This window comes from Salvia splendens, chromosome 20, assembly GCF_004379255.2.
Source record: "Salvia splendens isolate huo1 chromosome 20, SspV2, whole genome shotgun sequence".
In the NCBI taxonomy this organism is placed as follows: domain Eukaryota; kingdom Viridiplantae; phylum Streptophyta; class Magnoliopsida; order Lamiales; family Lamiaceae; genus Salvia; species Salvia splendens.
Window position 1 is genome coordinate 2,931,316 of NC_056051.1, and position 24,600 is coordinate 2,955,915.

At 35.7% G+C, this 24,600-nt stretch overlaps 3 protein-coding genes and 1 non-coding gene across 5 annotated transcripts; 3 read left to right on the forward strand and 1 right to left on the reverse strand.

Annotated features, from left to right (window-relative positions):
* Positions 1-555: 555 nt before the first annotated feature.
* Positions 556-1,802, forward strand: LOC121781231 (probable carboxylesterase 17). Its single transcript, XM_042178958.1, has one exon. It carries the CDS (start codon positions 622-624, stop codon positions 1,597-1,599), a length of 978 nt encoding a protein of 325 aa, XP_042034892.1. The 5' UTR covers positions 556-621; the 3' UTR covers positions 1,600-1,802.
* A 1,357-nt stretch (positions 1,803-3,159) lies between these two features.
* Positions 3,160-8,714, reverse strand: LOC121781223 (sterol 3-beta-glucosyltransferase UGT80B1-like). 2 transcript variants are annotated; one of them, XM_042178946.1, is made up of 14 exons: positions 8,560-8,714; positions 7,903-8,307; positions 7,600-7,751; positions 6,425-6,667; positions 6,233-6,344; positions 5,806-5,976; positions 5,489-5,552; positions 5,341-5,398; positions 5,073-5,250; positions 4,676-4,806; positions 4,471-4,573; positions 4,291-4,367; positions 3,945-3,992; positions 3,160-3,651 (listed from the first exon to the last, which is right to left on the reverse strand). In XM_042178946.1, the coding sequence occupies exons 2-14, from the start codon at positions 8,225-8,227 to the stop codon at positions 3,295-3,297; spliced, it is 2,019 nt and encodes a 672-aa protein (XP_042034880.1). In that variant the 5' UTR covers positions 8,228-8,307; positions 8,560-8,714; the 3' UTR covers positions 3,160-3,294. The 2 variants fall into 2 exon arrangements, with proteins under 2 accessions (XP_042034880.1, XP_042034879.1); XM_042178945.1 differs by having other exon boundaries at positions 7,903-8,259; positions 8,560-8,713.
* Positions 8,715-15,049: 6,335 nt separating this feature from the next.
* On the forward strand, positions 15,050-20,687 carry LOC121781232 (G-box-binding factor 4-like). The gene is made up of 4 exons (XM_042178959.1): positions 15,050-16,065; positions 16,150-16,221; positions 19,809-19,838; positions 20,274-20,687. The coding sequence occupies exons 1-4, from the start codon at positions 15,403-15,405 to the stop codon at positions 20,343-20,345; spliced, it is 837 nt and encodes a 278-aa protein (XP_042034893.1). The 5' UTR covers positions 15,050-15,402; the 3' UTR covers positions 20,346-20,687.
* A 3,566-nt stretch (positions 20,688-24,253) lies between these two features.
* Positions 24,254-24,325, forward strand: TRNAH-GUG. Its single transcript has one exon. It is a non-coding gene; the product is annotated as a tRNA-His (tRNA).
* The last annotated feature ends 275 nt before the right edge of the window (positions 24,326-24,600 follow it).

Below are 24,600 nucleotides of genomic sequence, written 5' to 3' on the forward strand. Positions count from 1 at the left end.
TTTAAGAAAAAAGTTGTGTAATGTATTAAATAAAAAAATAGCAGAGTATAAGAGACAAAAAAGTAGAGAGAAGATAGTAAGAGAGAGTAAAAAGTAAGTGAAAAGAAATGTATTGAATTTTACTAAAAAGGGAAATTACTCCATTACTATAGAACGTACTAAAATGACAAGATGACTCTACTACTATGGAACGTCGGGAGCAAGAGATTATTGGTTGGTGGGGGGTCTTAACACCATTGCCGCTACTGAATACACAAGAAGTTGGTCATGAATATCTCCTTTTCTTCTTATCTTATCACTATGTTCCCTCATAATAGGAAAATTGTAATAATGGTTTCTCATTATAGGAAAAAAATAATAATGAAGAAACGAGAAGACAATTTCAGCGTGGTTGGAGGGAAGTTGTAGAGAAAGCACAACTGCACAAGTAGTGGGAAAAGACAATTTACTACTATTAATTTTCCAAAAGTAAGTGTCACGTAAATTTAAATGAAATTTCTAATGTTTTTCCTAAGTCTAACTCCAGCCTCAAATCTCCACTATAAATTGCACCAAATTTCATTCAAACTTTATAAATCCACACACCACTCAACTCTACTCAACAAAGCCATTATACAAAAAATGGCCCAAGTCCAAGAAAGGAAAATGATCGACCAAGTCTCCGGGTGGCTAACCCTCTTCGACGACGGCTCGGCCGACCGAACGTGGGCCGGGCCGCCCGAGGTCAAATTCATGACCGACGCCGTCCCCCCACACCCCAACTTCATCGACGGCGTCGCCACTGCCGACGTCACCCCCACCGACTGCCCCAAACTCCGCATCTACCTCCCCAAGCGGCACGAGGCCGACCCGGAGAAGCTCCCCGTCCTCCTCCACTTCCACGGCGGCGGCTTCTGCATCAGCGAGCCCGACTGGCTCATGTACTACGCGGTATACACCCGCCTGGCCCGCGAGTGCCGTGCCGTCGTGGTGTCCCCCTACCTCCGCCTCGCCCCCGAGCACCGCCTCCCCACCGCCTTCGACGACGGCGCCGCCGCCCTCCGGTGGGTCGCCGCCGGCGGCGCAGGCGCCGGCGCCGATTCCGGCCGGATATTTTTGATCGGAGATAGCTCCGGCGGGAACATTGTCCACCAGGTGGCGGTCACGGCGGCGGCGGAGGGGATTCCGGTGGCCGGAGCGATTCCGGTGCACCCGGGATTCTGCCGGAGCGGGCGGAGCAGGTCGGAAATCGAGAATCAGGAGACGCCGTTTCTGACTTTGGACATGATGGATAAGTTTCTGGCGCTGGCGCTGCCGGAGGGGGCGACCAAGGATCACCCGTATACGTGCCCGATGGGGACGGCGGCGACGCTGCCCGAGCTGGCGCCGTATTTGTATTGCTTAGCGGAGGAGGATTTGATGTGGGATACGGAGATAGAGTTTTATGAGGAGATGAAGGGGGCGGGGAAGGAGGTGGAGCTGTTTGTGAGCAGGGGAGTTGGGCATAGCTTTTACTTGAATAAGATTGCGGTGGAGATGGATCCGGTCACGGCGGCTCAGACGGCGGAGTTGTTTCGGCGGATTAAAGAGTTTGTTAACAAACATTCGGTTTCGGTTTAGTGTGGGAAATTGATGTATGAATAAAATATTTAGCATGTATTTTTTATTTAAATTTTGTGGTAAGTGTTTTATAATTTGTAATGTTAAGTTATTGTTTGACCAAATGTTGGATATTATATTTTATATAATATGATGTTGTATAAATACTGTAGAGGAGAATGTATTTTATTTTATATCCGACCAAGTGTTTTGAATTTATACTATACACGGACACGTACGGTAATTGTATGTATCAAATGAAATGTTGTATATTGTGCACCTTAATAATTAAAATCGAGAAATTTTAGTATTTTGAGTTTGGTTTGGAACTCGATTTCATATAATTACTAGGTTAATTATTGAATGTATCCTAAATTTTTATTTAATTTAGCTGAATTTGAAAATTTGTTAGTTTTCGTATATTAATTTTAATTATTAAAATTTCAGTGGAATCTACATAAAACGCATCTTAATATTATTTTATTCCGAAAATAATTTGTATACGAGAATACTAATATCATCTAAAAATGATTGATTAAATTGATACTACAAATTGAAAAGATGGAGACAAAATTTGATAAGTTGAAAGAGTTGTAAAAATAGGATAAAATTGATAAATTTCGAAGTGTGTGATAAACACATACGGAGTATATAAGATAGATTCAATCATTAAGTATTGAGTGATTAAGTAAAACTTTTCATTGGAAAATTGCAACTACATCAGGTTAAGCCATGTGGTAACAATAAAATAAACCCTAATGTTGCGTGGGCTGAGAAGAAACCTTAACACATGTAACTTTCCTTATTTTTTTCATACCACGTCATTATCATAATTACGAGGATGTTTTATTATTTTATTAGTTACAAACTAATTATACGATTCTCACGCTTGTAATCCCACTATTTTCGTCGAAAAATGAGGTTATAGTCATAAACATCAAATCGTTTTCAAGATATGCAATTCATTGAATGAGTTTTTAATTTATTCACTTTAAAAAATAATTAATTCTGGTAGGTTTATTACTTCATTAAAAAACATTATAACTTCATTATACAAGGTTTTTACTTCATTTTAGTAGGATTTCAAATGCTTCTACGTATACTTCATTCAAATAGTTTATTATCATTCCTTGTACTTATTACACCATTCAATTAAGCTATCATTCCATTTTGTTATCAGCGTCGTGGCGGCGATGATAAACATTGAAGAGAGAAAGGTACGCGACGGCGAAACCGTATGTACTAGAATGAACAAATAATCATATTAGAATGAAGTAAAAACCTACCACAATGAAGTAATAAATATTCTGGAATGAAGCTAAATCTTCCTAATATGTTATTACCTATTTGTCTTAGGCTGAAGTAAAATAGGCTCCACATGAAAACGAAAATAATTTATACATTTGTGCATCTCATCCATAAAAACCTCGATCTAAAAACTCTAATTTGGTGTAGTTCTATGGTCCTGCAATAAGGAGGGATTTGCATATAATAGGACTCAGTCTTTTATGTTGATTCATAATGGTATAAATTTTAATTACAAAATTTATTAAGAGTTACCATTTCTTAACAAATACTCCGTATAAAAACTTAACATATTTATATGCACTTCACTTAAATTCAACTTACAAGTAACGAGCAACGCCCAAAGATTTAATAATGATAAAAATAAATAAATGAATAGTAACCTAAATCTATGTACAATGGTAACAAAATCTAAGAACCACAAGCCCAGCAGCAGATTCTACCAATCTGAGTGAGCAGCCATTGCATAGGATCTGGGCCGTCGTCCTTCTCCGGGGGCGGAGACGGTGGCGGCAACGGGACCTCCGCTGGTAAGTGGCGGTGGAAAGCATCGACCGCGGCTCCAACACCATCTTCTTTTCCGATACGAGATGCTACCTTCATTGCCCGGGATTTCACCTCTGGATGCAGCATGAATCTTATAGCTTCTGTGAGGGATTCAACGGTTAGCTGCGATACGGGAATCGGAGCAGGCCCGAGTCCTTTCTGGTAGATTATCTCACCCCAGAAAAACTGATCCCCAAAGAACGGAACAATGGTCGTCGGACACTGCGTAGATATTAGAAAATGCGTCACAAATATAAACAAACGAGATGAACACAAGGAATTGTTTACTCAGTTCAGATGCCAAGACAGATATTTCACTATATAATTTTCGGGATGAATTGTACAACGAGGGGAACAAACCTCTATCTATAGCAAAATAGAGAACATAATTGTAATCATACTAGGAAACATATCTCATGAATAAATCAAAGATATACTAGTTAGAAATATATTGGCCTAAATTATTTCATATCTTCATGTAATATTGTATTTTACAGTGTTTCAAGAGGCGTTACCCCTGCTTTTAGTCCAGTTGCTGTAGTCCCAGCTCCACCATGATGAACCTGCAAATAATTTCGATATTGAAGTTGGCACAAAAGGGAAATAAATACTCCTCCGTTTCCTAAAAATAGCAACTTTCAGAACGACACGAGTCTTAATGCAAAATTGATAAAGTAAGAAAGAGATACAAAGAAAAAAAGCGTTAGTGGAAAATGGGTCCCAAAGAAAGAACTTTCTTAAAATGGAGTGTTTCTATTTTTAGGAAACAGAGGGAGTATGTTTCTAATGGTTGGATAAGTGTGTGATATGTAATCATTATATGTATGCAGTTACTATTATTATGTTGAGATATAAACTTACCACAGCGGAGCATTGAGGAAACAACCAGTCGTGAGGGCAATCCACAAGCACGAAAACATTGTCGGGAATCTTTGAATCTGAAACGGAAAAAATCTCCTTAAAAGTCATGGGAAAAGGTGTGGATTAGACAAAGGAAGCAGAAAGAAATACCAAGAGATCAAACCAGCAAAAGATACTTACAATTACCGAGGTCTCCCCAGCCTCGATCAATTATTCCTCTTTGGCCTGTAATCTCTAAAGCCTCCAAGATTGTGTTTGTAGTTTTATTTGAATCATCTAGAGGCTTATCAAGCAGAAAAAACATATTATTAACGAGTTCGGCCAAACTATTGAGAAACTCAAAAAAACACCAGTTAACCACGTCTCCAGCTACATTGCCACCTACCATGCTTCCAAACCCAATATAAATTGGTTGAGATCCCTTTTGTATCCACTCAGCAAATTCTTCAGATGGTTCATACTTTGATCCAAGGTTCATAAAGCAGTAGCCGACAACATCAACCTGGTTCCCCCAATCTGCAGTGGAGAAATATAGATTTCTTTGAAGTTATGAGCTTTGAACTTCAGATCAATTGGCAGGATAAACCCATACAGGTAATATTACGAAACAAATTATCCATATTCCGAACTGACATTCTTAGATTGCTACAAGTTATCATGCTTTATTAGCCAAATGACTGAGTAGGTAACACACAAATCGACAGATGAAATTAGGCTATTCACACATTAAATCTAATGTAACTAAATAAAAAAAATATTCAGCAACTCAAAGACGGCCTTACCATCTGGCTTGGGTACGACATGGGGACTCCACATGTAGCCTGTCGGTAGATGAGAAATCGACCCATGATATGAGCTGAAGTATGCAATAGGGGGAAGCTTCAGTTTGTTTCTCCTGAACTCATTAATAAGTCCTCTTATACCCCACCATATCAGTAAGTCAACAAGAATATACGAGAGCTGGATCAATTAAAAATATCATAGAACATATTCATTTACAATCCGGATTTACCAAATTTAACAAGAGCAACTCAAAACTATTGCACATACCCAGTATCCTGCACTTTGAGGCACACGTGCTAATGGGTGAGGAAATGCATACGTAGGCCTGTAATTCAGCACATAATTTAATTCAAACTTAAACGGGATAAACTAACCAACACAAAAATGAAAAGGGTAAACAGTAATTTTAGCTTACGTCCATGGCATTGTGAAGAAAATGTGCATGGGAACACCAAGAGCTTCAGCCACATGTGCATGTCCTGATAACAAGAAAATCATCTCAATGGCATGTAAAATATAGATCAGTATATATCTCAATATTGAATGTGGCATGCGTTTTCAATTTTTTAGATATTAATTCGGTACTCAATGATTATATCTAATGGCCTATAATATGGTCAAGAATTCCACACAAAAAAAGTTAAACAAATTTAGATTGAATATGTAAAGTTCTACACAAAATCTGAAGTAGGATTCTAAACTGCGGTATGAGATTACTATGCCACAACTGACCGTAAGCAGGAGGATTTGCAATAATTGCCTGCGCTCTGAAAGGTTCGCCAGTTATTAGATCTGGTTCTGTGCAGGCTGGAAGCAGAGATTCAATAATAGCCTTTATTTGTTTGCGTTGTATAGCAATCTCTCCTGGCGCTGATGGAATAAGACCTTTATTTCTGGCCATATCTGCAGTTGATGAAATAGATTTAGTTATGAAATGCTCAAAACCATCAAATTCGATTAATTTCTGAAACCGACTTTGGTAACTGCTTCGCTTAAAAAAGTTAGGACCTTGAATCTATATGCTCTGCTCCAACATACAATTATGAATCATGGATCACAGAAGAGTCATCACACATTCACACTTAATTACTTTATGGTGCATTAATATTAAATATTCTAGAATTATTAGGAATGCATATTCATGCTGAAGACCTCTTACATCCAGCCAAAACACGAGGATCGCCACCAAGCGGGTAAAAGTCCACCCCAGCTGACTTCACAAATCCACGGAAATTGGAGTGAGTTGCCAACCTTACATGATGACCGTATGCCTGTTCTCATTTAGAATAAGCAATAAATAATGGGGATGTAAAACTATTGGAGAGTGCTTAACAAGAAACTTATGCCTTACCTGAAGTCTCCTTGCAACAGCAAGGAATGGCTGTACATCTCCTCTTGTTCCAACTACAAGCACTGCAATCTTTAGTTTTGGAACCGATTTATTATGATCGGTAACAATATAATCAATAGCAGAAGGAACTCTATCCAACTGATGGAGCTCTAATAACGTTGAAGCTACAGGAGAATCCTTAGTGAGGTCAACCTCCACAGTTCCATCCCTTTGGATCTTCATTATCTCCACAATTAATTGTTTCTGGACCAAAACAACGCAAAAGTACAAAATCAATAAAAAAAATACATCTTCTTATAAGTCCAAGTAGCAAGCTCGAGAGCCTATTGATGGGAGTGAATAAATGGTAAATACCAACAACAGCAGTCAAGGGTGGTACCCTTGAATAAGCATATCTTTCAAATTGCGTATGATGTAAACATGCATGTCTCTGTGATGAAAACAAGGACATCTATCGCGTCATTTTTAAAAAGCGAGTACCAAACGATTTATTTTGGATGCTTGCATCATTATAAGTATGAAGGAAGTGCAAAGATTCAGAACCTCTTCCCAGTATATAACACCATTAGAAAATGATAGGCAAAACTACAAAAGCCAATGAGATATCCAATATCAAAGAATCCACTACTAAAGAAGTTATTTTAGACTGCACAGAAATAAAGCATTGATTTGGGCGTTGTGCATCAACAATTTCTCTGTCGCAAAAATATTACTTTGGTCAAACAAACTAAACGGAAAAAAGAAGCATAAATATTTGTCTAATATCTAAGGAAATAAGAAGTCGAGCACAACATCTATAATTAATGAGTAGGGAACCAATATTTGAGCTTAACCTGACATTCATGCATTGTGTTCTTATGTTTCGCATTGGTGTTCAACTTCGGTTGCGCAGGTTCTCTCAGGTTACACTAATGGATTCATTTAAAAAGAGGATTTGGGAGAAGGCATTCACAAACTACAAATCAGATTTGATAAGCTATGTGAAAAGCAATGAGACAAACCCACAGCCATAGTAAAGCATACATGCTATGCGAGATTAATCTAAACCAGAATGCCACTTTAGAAAATGAAAAAGCAGATATGTATAGCCCGCACTTGTCCACTGTATATACAAAGAAGCATGTTGAGAAGCACAAATGAGAATGAATTCGAGACATTTATGCAATGTATCTAACCTTCTCACGTTCTGAGAGTCTATCCAACTTTAGAGCAGACAATGGACTACCCATGCCCATCCCTTTCTCAGTCATTGACCGCGTAAATGCTAGCTCTTCATTTTCAAGGAAGAGGGTTCTCTCCACAGGTGCTGTAATGCAATGCTCCAATCCTTAAGGCACAAAGAAAATGTTCAAGTAAGAAAAACAGTATCGATCTAACAGTGAAGAAAAGTGGCACGGAACAGGCAGAGCTTCAAAATTTGAATTTCCAGGCCTTGCAATTAATGCTAATTTACATTAACGAGAACCATGAGTTCTAACCTTTGCGCATCCGAGGCGAAGGAGTAAGACTGAGATCATTCACCGAAGAGACCTCTACTGCAGATGATGACTGGGACAAATTTGATTGTTGAACGTTGGCCAGAGGTGTCGAAGGCAAATCAAACTCACCATCCGTAGACTGATTATCTTGTCGATCGTTAGAACTTCCATTGAGACTGTCCCCCTCACCCTGTCTCTCTCTCAATGTAAATGACACATCAGAATCATCAATTTGATTTGTACTATTAGACTCCTCCTCATCCTGGCCTCTCTCCATCGGAGTTTCTAAAGCTTTTGTATCCTTGCCAATCCCGTGATCAACCATTTCACCACGAGAACTCCAACAAAATTGAATACCTTCAGCAAATACACAACTTTTCTACTGAATCCCACAGGTTGAGAAACCTATGCATAAAAATGTGCAATCACAAGGCTAACTAATCACAACATATCAAATAGCAGCAACTACAATCAGAAGTTCAAATTTCCCAAAAAAGTTTCCAGCTTTGCAACTTTACACACAGCTAGTACCAAACCCTCCCCACACCGCAGTAAAAAACAATCACACTCACACATACCTAAAAATCTCAATTGGTAGCATAAATAAAAGACACCCAACTACTGCTTGTTCAAATAAAGAGGGATTCAACTGCAAACCTTCTCTTGTAGGAGAAAGCTTCAAGCTTTGCAGGATGTCGGAGAAATTGCAAGCGAATTCAACAATATTGCAAAAGGGTTTAATAATTAATTTACATAAATTAACAATTTGACACAAATATTGTTAAAATTTTAAAATAAAGATAACTGGGACATTTTTGTTTTACATTTATAATTAGCCTTGTAAATCGCAACTCAATGTTGACTCACTATTAAGTTGTAATTTAATTCCAAATTAAAATTCTAACTGGATTCTATGTCAGCTTTGGCAATTGTTTTAAATTAATTTATGTAGACGCCGTCTTAGATTTGGTAAAAAGTACATGCATATTTAATCATTGACTAGTTGTCAGTTTTCTGACAGCAAAAAAATGTCTTTCTTTAATATATTTGGAGCTTGTTTTGCAAGGGTGTGATATAATGCTAGTACACCTATGTTGTTGTTTGAAAAATTAACATTTTACTATTAAGATTAAAGGTCAATTTTGGTTATAAATATATGAAAAAAATACGAATTTAATCCAAAATATTCACTTTTTGAAAAATAAATCCATAACAAATGAAAATGTCAACGAAGTAGTCCTTTTTCTGACGGTTCCATCAAAAACCTAACGGTCAATCATAATTGCACAGTAGCAGTTCTTTTGACGGAACCGTAAAAAAAGACCATTCCGACAAGAATTTCTTTTGTTATGGACCTGTTTTTCAAAAAGTAAATGTTTTGGACCAAATCCATATTTTGGTTATATGTTTAGGATCAAAATTAACATTTACTCTGATTTTAATTGCAAGAATAACATTTAATTTATGATAAAAAAAAATATACTCCACTATAGAGGGTTAAAGACGAAAAGCCTTATTGTTGAACATTAATTTATAAAGTAAATTTATTTATTTTTATATAATATTCTGTTACTGGCTTAATCCTATTTTATTAAGAAATAGTCCCACTCCTTATGATATAAAGGGTTTTAGTAACATAACATAATTGTACTTTAGTCCTAAACTTCATTTCTAGTTATAAGGAATGAAATTAGACTATGAATCGATCACAATTATTTTTGTTTTTCATTCCTTAGGCAAAAATTCAATCAAGTCTATCGATCGTTCATTTCCATTATCGATTTCATTCCTATTTTAATTTATGTCTACCTTTATTCCATCAAATTGTACCGAGCTTATGATTTAGTTTTATGTGTGTGATGAAATCCTTATCAACATATTTCCATCAATAGATTTGAACATTGTATTTTAGTTGAGAATGAATATAAGCCCGGTTCGACTTATGTCTTCATCCACGGGAAAGCACCCAACAATCTTTATTCGCTCGCTCCTTGTCGGATCAAGAATCCTTACTAAACCGAAAATGAAGAAAACTACGAGCAAGATTCAAAATCGCAAAGATGAACCGAACCGAACCGAACCTCACGGCTGAATTCTCAAACTCTCTCTGATTGAATTCCCTCAGCTGATATCTCTCTTTCTCCTCTCCTTAATTCTCTTCTAAACTTAAAGGAAAATGATCTATTCATATTTTCCAAATAAACGGCCCAGATCGCTTAATCTACATCTCAACCCTCCATTAGTTAGTTAACTACTATAACTAACTTGGATGAAGCCGCCAATAGCTCTCATTCATTTCAAGGCCACAAAACATACCACTCAAAAGGAAGCATGTAACTCACATTAAATCAAAACATTATAACGTTCAAAACATCATACTCATAACATAAATTATCATCTTTTTAAATTTATGAACGAAAATAATACTCCCTTCCTCCGCCATTAAATCAAAACATCATAATCATAACATAAATTCTCATCTTTTTTAATTTATGAACGAAAACAATACTCCCTTCATCCGCCATTAAATGCCCCATTTTTTTTCTTTTTCTTCCGTCCGGCAATAAGTGTCACATTTCACTTTTACTATATTTGGCAGGTGGACCATTCATTCCACTAACTCATTTCACTCACATTTTATTATAAAACTAATAATATAAAAGTATGTCTCACATTCCACTAACTTATTCCATTTGTTTTATCATAAAAAGTCAAACAATTTTTTAAAACCCGAACCAATCAAATATGGGACATTTATTCATGGACGCACTGAGTATAACTAAAAAACTCGATATTCTTTAGTACAAATAGATATAAACAAATGAAAGAAAACATAAACATAAAAATATATGCAGAATCCCTACATATATGCATACTACTCCATCAATTACTAATCTAGGGCATACAACTCCTGCAAATCTCCCTAACCACCATAGCTCGAGCTCTGTTAATGGTAAGCAAGCAAAGATACACATGCTCCTCCAACTCCTCCGCCTGCCTACTCACCCCAAACTCACTCTCCTCCAGACACCCCCCTCTCTCCACCATCGCCCTATCGCGCTCGACCTCCCCCCCCCCCCGATCCTCTCCACCAGCCTCCCCACCGTGTCGAAATCCCTCCTCAACACATACACCCCCTTCGCCGCCACATCCAGCTGCTCCACCACCCCCCTCATCACCCCTTCACACCCCCACAAAAACTCCAAAACCCTCAATTTTCCCGCCATTTTCATCCTGCTCGACCTCAGCCGCTGCAGCACCCGCCCCTGCCTCTCCTGGACCTCCTCGAACCCTCCCCTGTCGAGGCCCGAGGGAAGGGGGCCGCCCAGGAGTCCGGATATCGTGTTTGGATCGATGATTTTATCGTTGCTGATATTTCTGTAGATGGTTTGGAGGTGGATTAGGGGTTTGAGCAGATAAGTGCAGAGGCGCGAGGCCTCTGCACTGATCCTGAAGTAGTCAAATAAGACCGAATTCAACTCTCTTGAATTTCCCGAGGACTTCAGGAGTGAAGCTACTGTTTCCTGTCTCGGATTCAGAAGGAGGTCGGACGGGGACGAGGGCAAGAGGAGTAGCTGGGCGTGCAGGAAGAAATCCGCGAAGGATTTTGTCCTGACCGCGCAGAGATACTCGTTGTCGACGTTGATCTTCATCATTGTTGAGGTATGGGTATAATGAATGAAGTAGTTGTGTTGATTTCTTGAAAAGGATGGTATAGTTGTTTTTGGGGATGAGTTTAGTTTGTTTGTTTGTAAAGTTTTAGTGTGTCAAAGGAGGAAAGGCTAAAGGAGAAAGCATGCAATTTGAGGTAGACTACATGTTTATTTGTGGGGTGTGTGTGTGTGTATGTGAAGCAAGTCACGTCATTTACTTGAGGGAAGTTTCTAGTGTACGTGGATGATGAGAGAGAGACTTGTGGAAGATGTAATTAATTGATTAATTAGTTAATTAGATGTGGCTTGGATTGTATGAATGGTGATTTAATAAGAGAGGGTGCATAGCATGTATAGATGTAATAATTTAAGTAATGTATGTGGTTAATATCGATCTCTTTTATGCCCAGTAACCTTTTCTTTAAGTCATGACCTTAATTTGGTTAATACTTAATACTACCAATTTCAATTCTCTAACATAAACATGTAAGTCGAAAATTGAAAAAGAACACAAAATAGTATAAGTCCTAATTGGATTAGTAGATCCTAACTAATTATCTTAATTAATATAAAAATTTTAAATTAATAAAAAATAAAAAGAAATGTGGGTGAGACACCAAAATAACTAGCACTTCTATAGTAATTTTCTCAAAAATAGTTAAATTAAGTATGAGATATATAAATAAATTAATATATACTCCATATAACTGACTGGAATGCTAATCTTTTTTATCTCATCTCTTCTTAATGCAGATTCAAATACACTGACACGAACTTAATTAATTACCATAAAATCTAGTTAAAAAAACACGTCAAATGAACTGAAGGAGTGTCATTAATAATAATACTAATAATTAATAATAATAATAATAATAATAATAATAATAATAAAGTAAAATTTAAGGAATATATTGTATGGTCTAGATTGTGCAAATTGTTTGGCAGATAAACATTTGTTGAAAGCTATAATGTTTCTAGATTCTCATAATGACGGATTACATGGCCAATATACGTTTAATCCTACGTGGCTTTTCATTTTCACGACAACTGTCTAATTAAATAATAATATCAATTGTAGCCACTCGTATTACTATATTTTCCTTTCAAGCCAATTAATATTATGATCAATACTCCAATATTTGATGTTATGCGTGGAGTGTTTATTTCTTCGTTTGGCCAAATGAATATCTCATCTAGAATAACATTTCCAGTACTTTTTTAGGGGCCATTTTCAGACCCACTTCAATTTTCGTATATTCATAATTAAAGGAAAACAAATGAAATAAAATAAATAGTTTTTTTTTGTCCCTGATGCATAATTAGAATTTTAGTTGAAATAAATTTGTATTAAGTATGACTTAGTCGCGTTGTAAAATTTTATTAAAAACAAATAATAAATATATTAAATAAGAATTATTTAGAAAAGCAGTTTAGCCTCATGGATAATGTAGTAAAGAATCCATAAGAAATATGGTTAAATGTGTTAGTATTAAGCTATAATGAGTAAGGGGTGTGACAAAATAATTTGTGACTCACTTGGATGCTAAGTGACTATCATGGTGAAGGTCCTTCGAAAATGCATCGTTAACCTGCTCATGGATAACATCCTTCACTATTCAGCTCATATATATGACTTGCTTTTTTTCAATAAAAGCCAAAAGGTAACTGTTACGGACTCAATTTCCACATCGGTTGTGAAAACAACTGATATGGGGTATATAGACTAAATGAGCTCTCTCTCCTAACAGACTAGTCTTTTGGGATGAGTTCTCATGTTTGGTCTGTATCAATTGGTGTTTTCATTGAGAGCCCAAACGGCTCGGAGTGGTGGCAGGGCAACGAACTCGCCGTGACCAAGGAGTGTGTTTGGGACCGCTCGGAGTGGTGGCCGGGCAAAGAATCCGCCGTGACCAACGAGAACTCGGAGTGGTGGCCTAGCAAAGAACCAACCGTGACCAACGAGGACGTTGGCCCTTAAAGGAAGGTCGAATATTACGGACTCAATTCCCACATCGGTTGTGAGAACAACTGATGTGGGGTATATAGACTAAATGGGCTCTCTCTCCTAACAGGTTAGTCTTTTGGGATGAGTTCTCATGTTTGGTTTGTATCAGTAACACATCGAGATATGGACAAAAGGTGTTATGGTAGTAAGTGTTATGAGTGCAACTATGGTAGGTTTTGGTAGAGTATAAGAGAGAGAATAAAGTTTGGGAAGCTTGTTATCACATCAAGAAAGTCGAGTTTGTTGATTATCATGGTGGGTTTAACCATCTTGAAATGATTGAACACTTTGTCAAACACGGTAATGCACAATGTTTCGAGATTCGCTATTATATGCCGTGGGATCGCAACCATGTGGAAGATGAAGTATTTGCGAGGAATCGTGCAACGGACCAACTTAAACACTATATTCACGTCAACATTCTTTAGACTTGATTTTCTTATTTTCAATTATCTAGATTTTGACATCTGTTCATTATTAAAAGAAAAATATTTTCATTTGTTTTATGTTATTTATGCTCAACTGTAAAATAAATAAAAATGTTTTTCTTTTAATAAATTTCTTCTTAGAACTAAAATCTCAAACTGTAAAATAAACATATGCTTAGAACTAAAATATGTAAGATATATTAAAATTATGTAACTATGGATGTTAGTTCGATTCGAAACTTGTTAGCTGACTTGATAGCTTGCTAAATTTAGTGGGTAATAAGAGCATTCATAATGGGGCGGAGGATAGTCCGCCTAATGCATCCTCCGTCTTATTGTTCGCCACTGCAGATGGACGGACGATGCTCCCCCCATCCTCAGCGCCTGATCCATCCTCCGTGGATGATCAACCAATTTTTGCATCCCCCAGCCTATCCTCCCCCATTGCAGGGGTCCGGACGAAGCAACACATTTTCACGTAAACGTATGAAAGAATAAAACAATCCCTAAATCATAATAAATCCTTTCACTACAAAAAGACAAATAAAATAAAATAAAATAAAATAAAAATGTCTGAAACACTGAAACAATACCTAAAATATAGTAAATCCTTTCACTACAAACCTTTAATAATACTCCCTCCATCCCCGATTAATTGTCACTCTTTTCCATTTCAGTCCGTCCCTCAATAATTATCACACTTCATTTTTACCATAAATGGTAAGTAGATCTCACATTCCACTAACTCACTTCACTCACATTTTATTATAAACCAATATAAAAAAGTGGGTCTCACATTCCACTAACTTTTTTAACCGACTTTTCTTTACATTTCTTAAAACACTTGCCCGGTCAAAGAGTGACAATTAATCGACGACAGAGGGAGTATTAATTTTCACGAGAAAATCATAAATATACAAATAACATTCACCATAGCTTTTGATTTTAGTTCACCCCAATAAAACACTCTATTATCAACGTCAATAACAGAATGAATATTATACTATACTTCAATATTATGATTAGATGTATATCCAAAGTCGCCTAGTAATAAGCACGACTTTTTGCCAAAGATCAGCACTATTTCCAGTCAAAACGAAGCCTTCTCCTCTGGTATTAAGTCCTGCAATTTCGTCCAGTTCCAACAAGAATCGTTTTGAAACAGCGCAACAGTGATTTCAGCCTCTTACCAGCGAACACGTCAATATCCCTAAATTGGCATCCAATTGTCAAAATCCAAGCTCTCCAAAACCCTAGGTAGGTTGTCCATACCTTCAACCATCACACGGTATAAAAGTATGTGTGATTTTGTGTGTATGAGGTGATGCATCATACACATTTTGCGCGTGAAAGGGAAATGCTTGGTTCGATCAAGTTCGATGCGTGCTGAATTGATCGAAGGTTTGATTGTGTAATGGCGTCGTCGTCGGAGTTCATGGCTTCTTCGACATCGTGCGATTCGGATCTCAAGCGCAAGCTCTCGGCGTGCGCTTCCACCTCCTCGACTGTAGATTTCCTTAGGGTTGATAGCGGCAGCAATGATTTAGCCTCCGGATTTTTGAGCAATGCTCGCGTGGGAATAAGTTCGGCTGCGGAGAGTGGTTCGAGTACGTTGTTGAATGCGGAGATCGCGCGTTTAGACGCGGCTGGGGCGGTTGCTCCGATTAGCGATGGAGAGAGGGAGCCGCCGAAGATGGCTAGGAAAACGGTGGATGATGTGTGGAGGGAGATTGTGGCGGGGAAAAAGTGTGAGAAGCAGCCTAAGGAAGAGATGATGACTCTGGAGGATTTTTTGGCCAAGGCCGGTGAGGATGAGGTGGACGAGGACGAGGATGTGAAGATAAGAAGTGTGGAGGTGAAGGAGGAAGGCTTAATTGGAAGGTTTTACAGTTTCGAGAGTGGTTCGGGTGTGATAGGAGGGGCACTGAGTGGGGGGTTGGATGCTGGGGGTTTGGGTCGAGGGAGAGGGAGGAGAAGTTTGAGTTTGTTGGAACCCATGGATAAGGCGGCGCAGCAAAGGCAGAGAAGGATGATCAAGAACCGGGAGTCTGCGGCTAGGTCTAGAGAGCGTAAGCAGGTGGAAATTTGTGCTTTCTGGATAGTTTCTAGTGATGAGCCTTTGCCTGGTCTTTAATGATCTTTCTTTATTGTGATTTTTTAGGCGTATCAAGTCGAATTGGAGTCAATGGCAGTGAGACTGGAGGAAGAAATTGAGCAGCTGCTAAAAGAGAAGGTAATCTCAGTTTACATGTGTTGGCTATGGAATTCTTGTTTTCCTGTTTTGTGCAAATATTTTGGATTGGTTGATAATTCTCTTCAACAACTTACGTTGCATGTATTTAAGGTCTATTGAGATGATTCAAGTATATTTTTGTATTTAGTGTATCAAAGCTCAATCGAACATAGCAATGTTTTCGTCTTTTGCTTGGTTATTAATTAGTATCATCTTTTTTACATAATACGTATTTTTTTAAGTAAGAATAATTAGTTGCCATGTAAGGACATAGCATTTCCTTGTATGTTGTTTTGTCATTTGTAGCTGTCGAATTATCTTGATGGTCCCTTCGCTGTTGGTATTTCTATTTTCACCTCAGACGAGTATTTTGCCGTATAACTTACTAAGCTGCAAAGTTTATTCCATGCGTGCCCCCGATCTCTTAGCCCGAGCATTGTAGTAGTATTTATCAGTAAATGGATATCTAGCATGCTCTTAGACACTGAGGTTATTGGTGAGGGCAAGGAGTCATCTCTTTGATTGGTTCTTCCACTGCGGTGTTTTACACATCATTCACTACAATTTTGTATGCGTGATTGTCAGAACTAATTAGTTATACTACTTGCAGTGTCCAATATTTTTACTTGCCGTAATTCTGTCAGAAAAAGATAGTTATGCTAGCAGTGTGTGTAAGCAAAGAAAAAGAGTGTATGATAAGTAGAGAGAGCAAAAAATGTGTACTGAGTATCTTGTTCCTTTCATTTGGCTAAAATGGGGTTTTGGCGAACGTAGATGAGTTTCCCTGTCTTTACTTAGAATGGGTAATATCCTTATGGAATTGAAGTTGGGCAAGACAACCAGTCTGCAATGGTTGTCTATCCGATTTAGGCATGTCCCTCAAGAACAAAGCCTGCCTATCTTGCTAATGGAAATCAAGTCCATCCTGGCAAGAAAGATTGTGTTCTTCTTTTACATACTAACTCATCACAGCAAAGATAGTTTAGGTTATGACGTTATTTCCATTTTAATAATTGTAGTCCACTTTTATTGGTAATGGTGGAGTATTAATTTTTTTCCCTTAATGTACCCCTACTCAATTCATTTCTGAAGTTACCGATCTTTCGATCTGGATATGTAAATTAAGGGTATACTTGGAAAATGCAGGTTCTTTCGCTTTTCTAAGTTTACTAAATCCATTTCCTTATTTGTGGAAATTGTGAATAGAGGGAGTACTACATATAACGATAATAATTCAAATTTGCGTAGTGTGTGTGTGCTTTTCTCTAATAAGTAACATTGATGTCACGCATTTATGTAAAATGTATATCCAACTCTCTCTCTCTCTCTCTCACACACACACACACACACACAGCTTACTAAATAAAGCATGGCCACTGATTCGAAATATAAATGCATTTTAGGAAATTGGTAGTGACAGTTGTTTACTAAATGAGAAGTGTTATTAAATATCTGCCATGGCGCTTTTCTGTGGCGATACTTTTTAAAAGCGCCATCGCTACGATGATTTGTGGTTGATTTTGATGACGCCATGACGGTCGTTTTGCCATTTTCAGCCCATTAACCTACAACCCATCCCATTTACCCATGGCACTTCTACTATTTTTCCTAACTGGACTATGGTTCAGTGTCCAGTTTAGTAGTGCCAACTACCAAATAACCATCCTGCGATTTAATCAGGAAACGCCATTTTGAATTGCCCAAAACTGGATGATCTGCTCTAGTAATTTCTGGGAAAAAGGGATTATTCTTTGGGAATAGTTATGCTTTATGCCTCTCTTACTGGTTACTGATTATCTTCTCAAATTGAAGTTTCTGATCCAAGCCATGGAAATCCCTGTAGCCACAAATTTATCAACAATGGTAATTCTAAATTCATACTACATTTTATTCATTTTGAAATTAATTTGTGGTAGAAGAAAAATAGGAATTTTTTTCTTAGAAATATATATCTGCTCTAGATTTTCTAACTGATTTGAGAGTGCCATGATAACGTTGGGAGGAAGTGGAAATTTGTATAAAGAAGAGTGGCAGAAAAGTGCATTTCTGATCTGAATGGCGTTACCTCGGCTTTTTATATGTGAATGTTGATGGGCTTTTTATATGTGAATGTTGATCTGCTCTAGTAATTTCTGGAAAAAAGGGATTATTCTTTGGGAATAGTTATGCTTTATGCCTCTCTTACTGGTTACTGATTATCTTCTCAAATTGAAGTTTCTGATCCAAGCCATGAATTTTAAGTAAACTTGGAAATCCCTGTAGCCACAAATTTATCAACAATGGTAATTCTAAATTCATACTACATTTTATTCATTTTGAAATTAATTTGTGGTAGAAGAAAAATAGGAATTTTTTTCTTAGAAATATATATCTGCTCTAGATTTTCTAACTGATTTGAGAGTGCCATGATAACGTTGGGAGGAAGTGGAAATTTGTATAAAGAAGAGTGGCAGAAAAGTGCATTTCTGATCTGAATGGCGTTACCTCGGCTTTTTATATGTGAATGTTGATGGGCTCAATGGTACTAGCAGTACTATGTTTTAAGGCAAACGGGCTGACAAGCATAAGTTGAATGTTATTTTGTGGGTGCATATTACTGTTTGTATTATGCTACTCCCTCCGTCCGACAAGAATATGCACTCTTTCCTTTTGTAGTCCGTCCCACAAGAATATGCACTTTCTAATTTTGAAAACTCTTTTCACTCTAATGAGGTGGGACCCATTCTCCACTAACAATACTTTAATTATTTTTTCTCTCTACCTCTCTTTTACTTTTTCAATTTTGCATTAAAACCCGTGCCGAATCCAAAATGCATATTCTTTGGAAACGGACGGAGTATTATATTATACTATAACATAAGTTAATTTAATTTGTAATTTACAGAGTGGACTGCAAGTTAAAGTAGTCCTCCTGGCTGAACCACTGCCTGGAGTATGATATACTGTATTTTATGTTTTTTTTCATTGAAGCAATCGATATCTTTGAAGTCTTTCTTGAAATCATTATCATTATTCTAATGACAGACCAGTTTATATAAGGGAAAAGGTGTCTAAGTCATGATTTTCTTTGTTTCATTTTTTATTCGTTTCAGATATCAAAATTGCTGTGTGCTTACTTGTTTTAAAGCTGTATGGCCAAAAAAATCTAGTTCTGCAAAATAGATTTTAGATTTATAAGAATACAAGAAAATGTTTGTGAATTTTGGGGATTGAGCCACTTGAGATTTATGCAAATCATTATGAGCTTCTGATTGGTATTTATCCAAGTGCTTATGATCAGCCTCTAGCTGTTACTCTAGGTTTACTTTGACATAGTCTATGCTTCATCAATTTGTACTTTTCTGTGCTTAATTAAAGGTAATTAACTTCTTTTTTTTGTAAGGGGTGGAAATCTAGTTTTGATGAGCTATATTGTGCTATATGTAATTTCTTTAATGGTACTGTCTATCAGCATATCTTATATTTACTGTGGTCTAAGAAATTGATTTATGCCATTTATAGTTGTTTGGTCTGAAGATTGTCCATCTTATATTTTTACAACTTTCCTATTCTCACAAATATAATGTTCATGCCATTTCCAATTACAGGCAGAGCGGACAAAGAAGAGGCTTAAGCAGGTATGCATTTTCATCCATAAATAGCTTTATCAGGAAACATTTTTACATTTTCATATATTCAACATACAAAAATATATTCCCTCCGCTCCACAGTAGTAGAGTCTTTTCTACACTCGTTTTGAAAAAATGATAAGAAATAGTCTTCTCTACATTATTCTTTTTTTTACTTTACTCTTTGTCCACTTTAACTATTTCTTATCATTTTTCCAAAACGAGTGTAGAAAATGAAATAACTCTACTATTGTGGCACGGAGGGAGTAACTTTTTATCTCCCATATTGAATAGCTTGTCAATAACACCGAGACTCTCTCTCTCTCTCTCTCTCATGTTGTTAAATTTCTAGAAAAAGCTCCAAGTGATTTTGATTTTTGAGTCACATAGGCTGATCATACATATTTATCTGACGAGTGATGCTGTGCTTGTATGTTGTTGTAGCTTATGGAGAATGTGATTCCGGTAGCAGAGAAGCGAAGGCCACGACGGTTGCAGAAAGTTCGGTCAATCTAGTGATGAGTGTTTTGGGTGACATAGGATGACGATGACAGCGTGGGAATTCCAGAAACAGTATTAGCCAATGCTGTGAGGTTTATTTAGCAGTGGGATAAAGATTAAATGTGTGATGAAGCAGAGTAGAGAGAGATAGACTGGACAAAGTGGTATAAATTTAGAAATACAAAAGAGATATCTGAATCAGAGGCTGTATTATCATGTTGTGTGTTAAGTTAATTGATCCTCCTTAACATTGAGTTAAAACTAAGAGTAATAGATAGATTAATTGTACCATGTAAATCATCTGAGGTCGAATACACATTTCACTAAAATAAGTGATGTTACCTTTTGTTTTTTTTTTAATAACTCTCGTCACTTCATTTGAGACGACATTTTACACGCTTTTACTTGAGAAACTATTGATGTAGTGTAAAGGGTGGTGGAGTTTGGATTCACATTCACAATCATCATTGCATCAATTATGAAGTTGATTCTACGAGAATGCTATCTATATGTTTTCAATAATTGAACTTGAAGCATTTTGGATGTGAAGAATATAGCTGCTCGGCTCGGATAAAAAATGCTATCCCCTTCGTTCCACCATAATTGAGGTGTTTTTTTTTTAATTTTTTTGTACAAATAGGAGTGAACGTTTGTTGAGTTTAACTTGGCATAAATTAAATTAGGGGATAGAATAATGTAATGTGAAAATTTTTGAAGAAAATAAAATAAATAATTGAAGACCGAGTATGACTCAACTTTAAAAGCTCATTCAGTTTAAAAGATTAAATTTCATAATTAAATATGTACTATTATGTTTGGTTCATGAGATTGAATCTAACAACTAAATCCAAAATGGATAATCTTATGATAATGAGTTATAATCACTCTTCCAACTGAAATAATCTCATAACTTAAACGTAGAGGGATAATCATACTCATACAATAATGAGATAGCAACCTACCTAAGCGGATTGAAAACTAATAACTCAATTGCAGAAGGTTGGTAATTATACTTAATAATGAAAGTTGTTGACGTGAAGTGGCTGTAGTTTAGTGGTAAGAGCATCCGCAGCGGCGGGTGTCCCGGCGTGCCGGACGTCCGCCATTAGACGAGCGACCAGTGGACGCGGACGTCGCTTGCGGACATCGGAGTTCCGCGGATTTCCGACGACGTCCGTCGGGACGTCCGTCGTGAACTTCATTTCATTTCGTCCGCGGATTTCCGACGACGCCCGGCGGACGTCCCGATTTTTTTTATATATAAAAAAACTCTATATATACGGCTCGTTGAACTTCATTTCATTCGCTTCACTTGTTTTAACGATTTTCTCTCTCTATACTTTCATTTATCCGTATTCGTGTCGAAATTTTAATTCCGTAAATTGTTTAATTTTGTAAATTTGTGAATTTTTATTATTGTGGATGTCCGTCGGGATGTCCTTGGGGATGTCCGCCATTGTGCAGTGGGATGTCCTTATGACGTGGCAGTGCAGTGGGATGTCCTTATGACGTAACAGGAGGTGTTTTTGGGAAGTTCGTCAGGATGTCCGCTGGGACATCCGTCCATAGATCAGGATGTCCGCTGGGACATCCGTCCCACTATGGATGCTCTAAGAATTCCACGTTGTGGCCGTGGAGACCTTGGCTCGAATCCCAGCAGCCACACTTCAATTTTAATTTTTCATTGCCAAATCATTCCTATTTATAATATCCTTAAGCTGGTCAATAATATTGTTATATTTTAATTATTCCGTTTGCTTGGTTTATTTTATTTTTTTAATTATTTTGAAATCTTGCATAGGTTTTATTGTTTGATAGAATTATGCATCTTGATTACTTTCTAGTTTAGTTTAAAGTTTTGGTTACGCTACAAAGTAGTAACATTTTTGGTTAAAAAATACCTATTCTATAAATCTCTCATCTAAGTACATGAGATATCAAGGTTCTATAAAAAATTTGGTGTGTCTGCACATCTAATTTCAAAACAATAAACTTATTTTACAGTAAAACTTTGAATGTCGACATAAATTGCACGACAAATGAGTTAAATTGTCTTCAACACCAATGAATGACAAGGACATGTCCAACTACAAAAATGAGTAAAGATTTAAATAATTTATCCATTTAATGACACTGGTTCTAAAACTACTAAACTTTATACATTTAGTTTATTTTCGATTTCATTGACTTTAGAAATTGATTTATGCCGTTGCAGAACATAGTATTCTATCAATAAAATAATTTTTTATGACAAACTAATTCAACTGAAGCTCATTAAATGAATAGTATTTGCTAGCGTATTAATTTCTGATACTGTAATAGGACTTAGGAGTAGCCGGTGATCGGAAGGGATCACCTCATACCTTCCCTAATACATTTTATAATACACCATTAAATAGTTGACAAGTGGAACCTATTTTATAGTTAAAAAAGTTATTTCTAGAAATTATTCCCTATTTTTGTTATTTCATGCACTTTTGCTTATATTTAATAAAAGAATCTACGTAAATTGTTAAAAATATTTAATAAGTCAAATTTTATTTACTTCAAAATATTTATATAAAAAGATTAATTTTTTATGTATTCTATCAAATTTAAAATTTCTTTTTTATTTCTTTTCTAATTTTATTGAGATTATATAGTTTTTAATATTGTAAATTTGTCGATCTTATATAAAAATGCAATTAACTAGAATTTGACCAAATATCATGTTTTATATAGCTATTATCGAAATACAAAATAATATAAAAAAATATAGTACTCCATAAAAATAATTACAAAATTTTAATTAATTAATTTTTTTTGATATAATTAGTTGATTCTATTATAATGAAACCGAATTTTTAAAAAAATATAGTCAACTAATTATGTCAACCTTTTTTAACTTAATAAAATTTTACATTTATTTTTATAGAATATATATAATAAATTTTATATTGAGATAATAGCGATATAAAACATAAAATTTGATCAAGCTTTAGTATTCACAATTTTATATAAGAGCGACATTCTTTTAGTGATATTAAAAGATAAATCATCAAAGTAAAATAAAAAAATAAATAAAAAGGAAAAATTTTGACATTTTTATATTTTTCAGAATACGTAAAAGTTAATTTTCTCATATAAATCTTTTTAAAAAAGTAAAATTTGACTTATAATATTTGTTTAACCAGAGTTAACAAAATTATTTTAATTAAATATGGTAGTAAGAAAGTAAAGGGAATAATTTCCAAAAATAACATTTTTAACCATAAAATAGGTTTCACTTGTCAACTATTTAATAGTGTATTATAAAATGTATTATGCAAAGTATGAGGTGATCCATTCCGGTTTCCAAGAGAGCGTTAATAACATTGGTGTATGGTATATCATTATTAATACTACTAATCTATTATAAGAAAGTTTCCAAATGTTCATTTTAACTTTATTATTTTATCTACCTTCATGGATTTAACTTATAATATTCACAATTAAGAAGTACTAATATAATAAAATAAAATAATGAGTTTTGAATTAGTGTACTAATTCAATTTACATACTATATAATTTTATGTACATTTCCGTGAATTTATTGGAAAACTTAGTACTACTACCTTTTTAACTAGCACTATCTTTTTCTTTTGAAAATGAATTATTGCAATATTAGATGTAGTGGTTTTGGTGCAAAATAGATAGAAGTAGCAATTACCAAGAACTTTTCATTTTTCATGTAATCCTTATCATTGTAAGTTACCTTTATTTTCGAGATATGAAAAGTCAGTGATTAAATAAGCAAATTAAAAAATTCAGTGTAAAACAACACATTTAACAATGCTTTCTTGGAATTAGCTCCTTGTTTTTTTGGTTTGTAGCAACTTAATTAGTTTGCTACTAGTAGTAATTAAGTTAGACTAAATATAATATTTTAACGGTTTTGTCATTAAGTGGCTGTAGTTTAGTGGTGAGAATTCCACGTTGTGGCCGTGGAGACCTGGGCTCGAATCCCAGCAGCCACACTTAAATTTTTTTTTATTAATTTTGTAATTACTAAATTAAATTATTCGTTAATTAAAAGTTAAACTTTTAATATTTAGATTATTTGATCACAAATGGTTACTAATTGTACGTGGATTCTAGAATAGTACTACTAGTTAATTTATAATTATCTTTACATAAACTACAAAGTCCACTTAATTTCATTCTATTCTGACATAGATAAATTTATAAAATAAAATAAAATAAAATGAAAAACATGGTAATTATTAAAAGGGAAAATCGAAATGATGGCGAA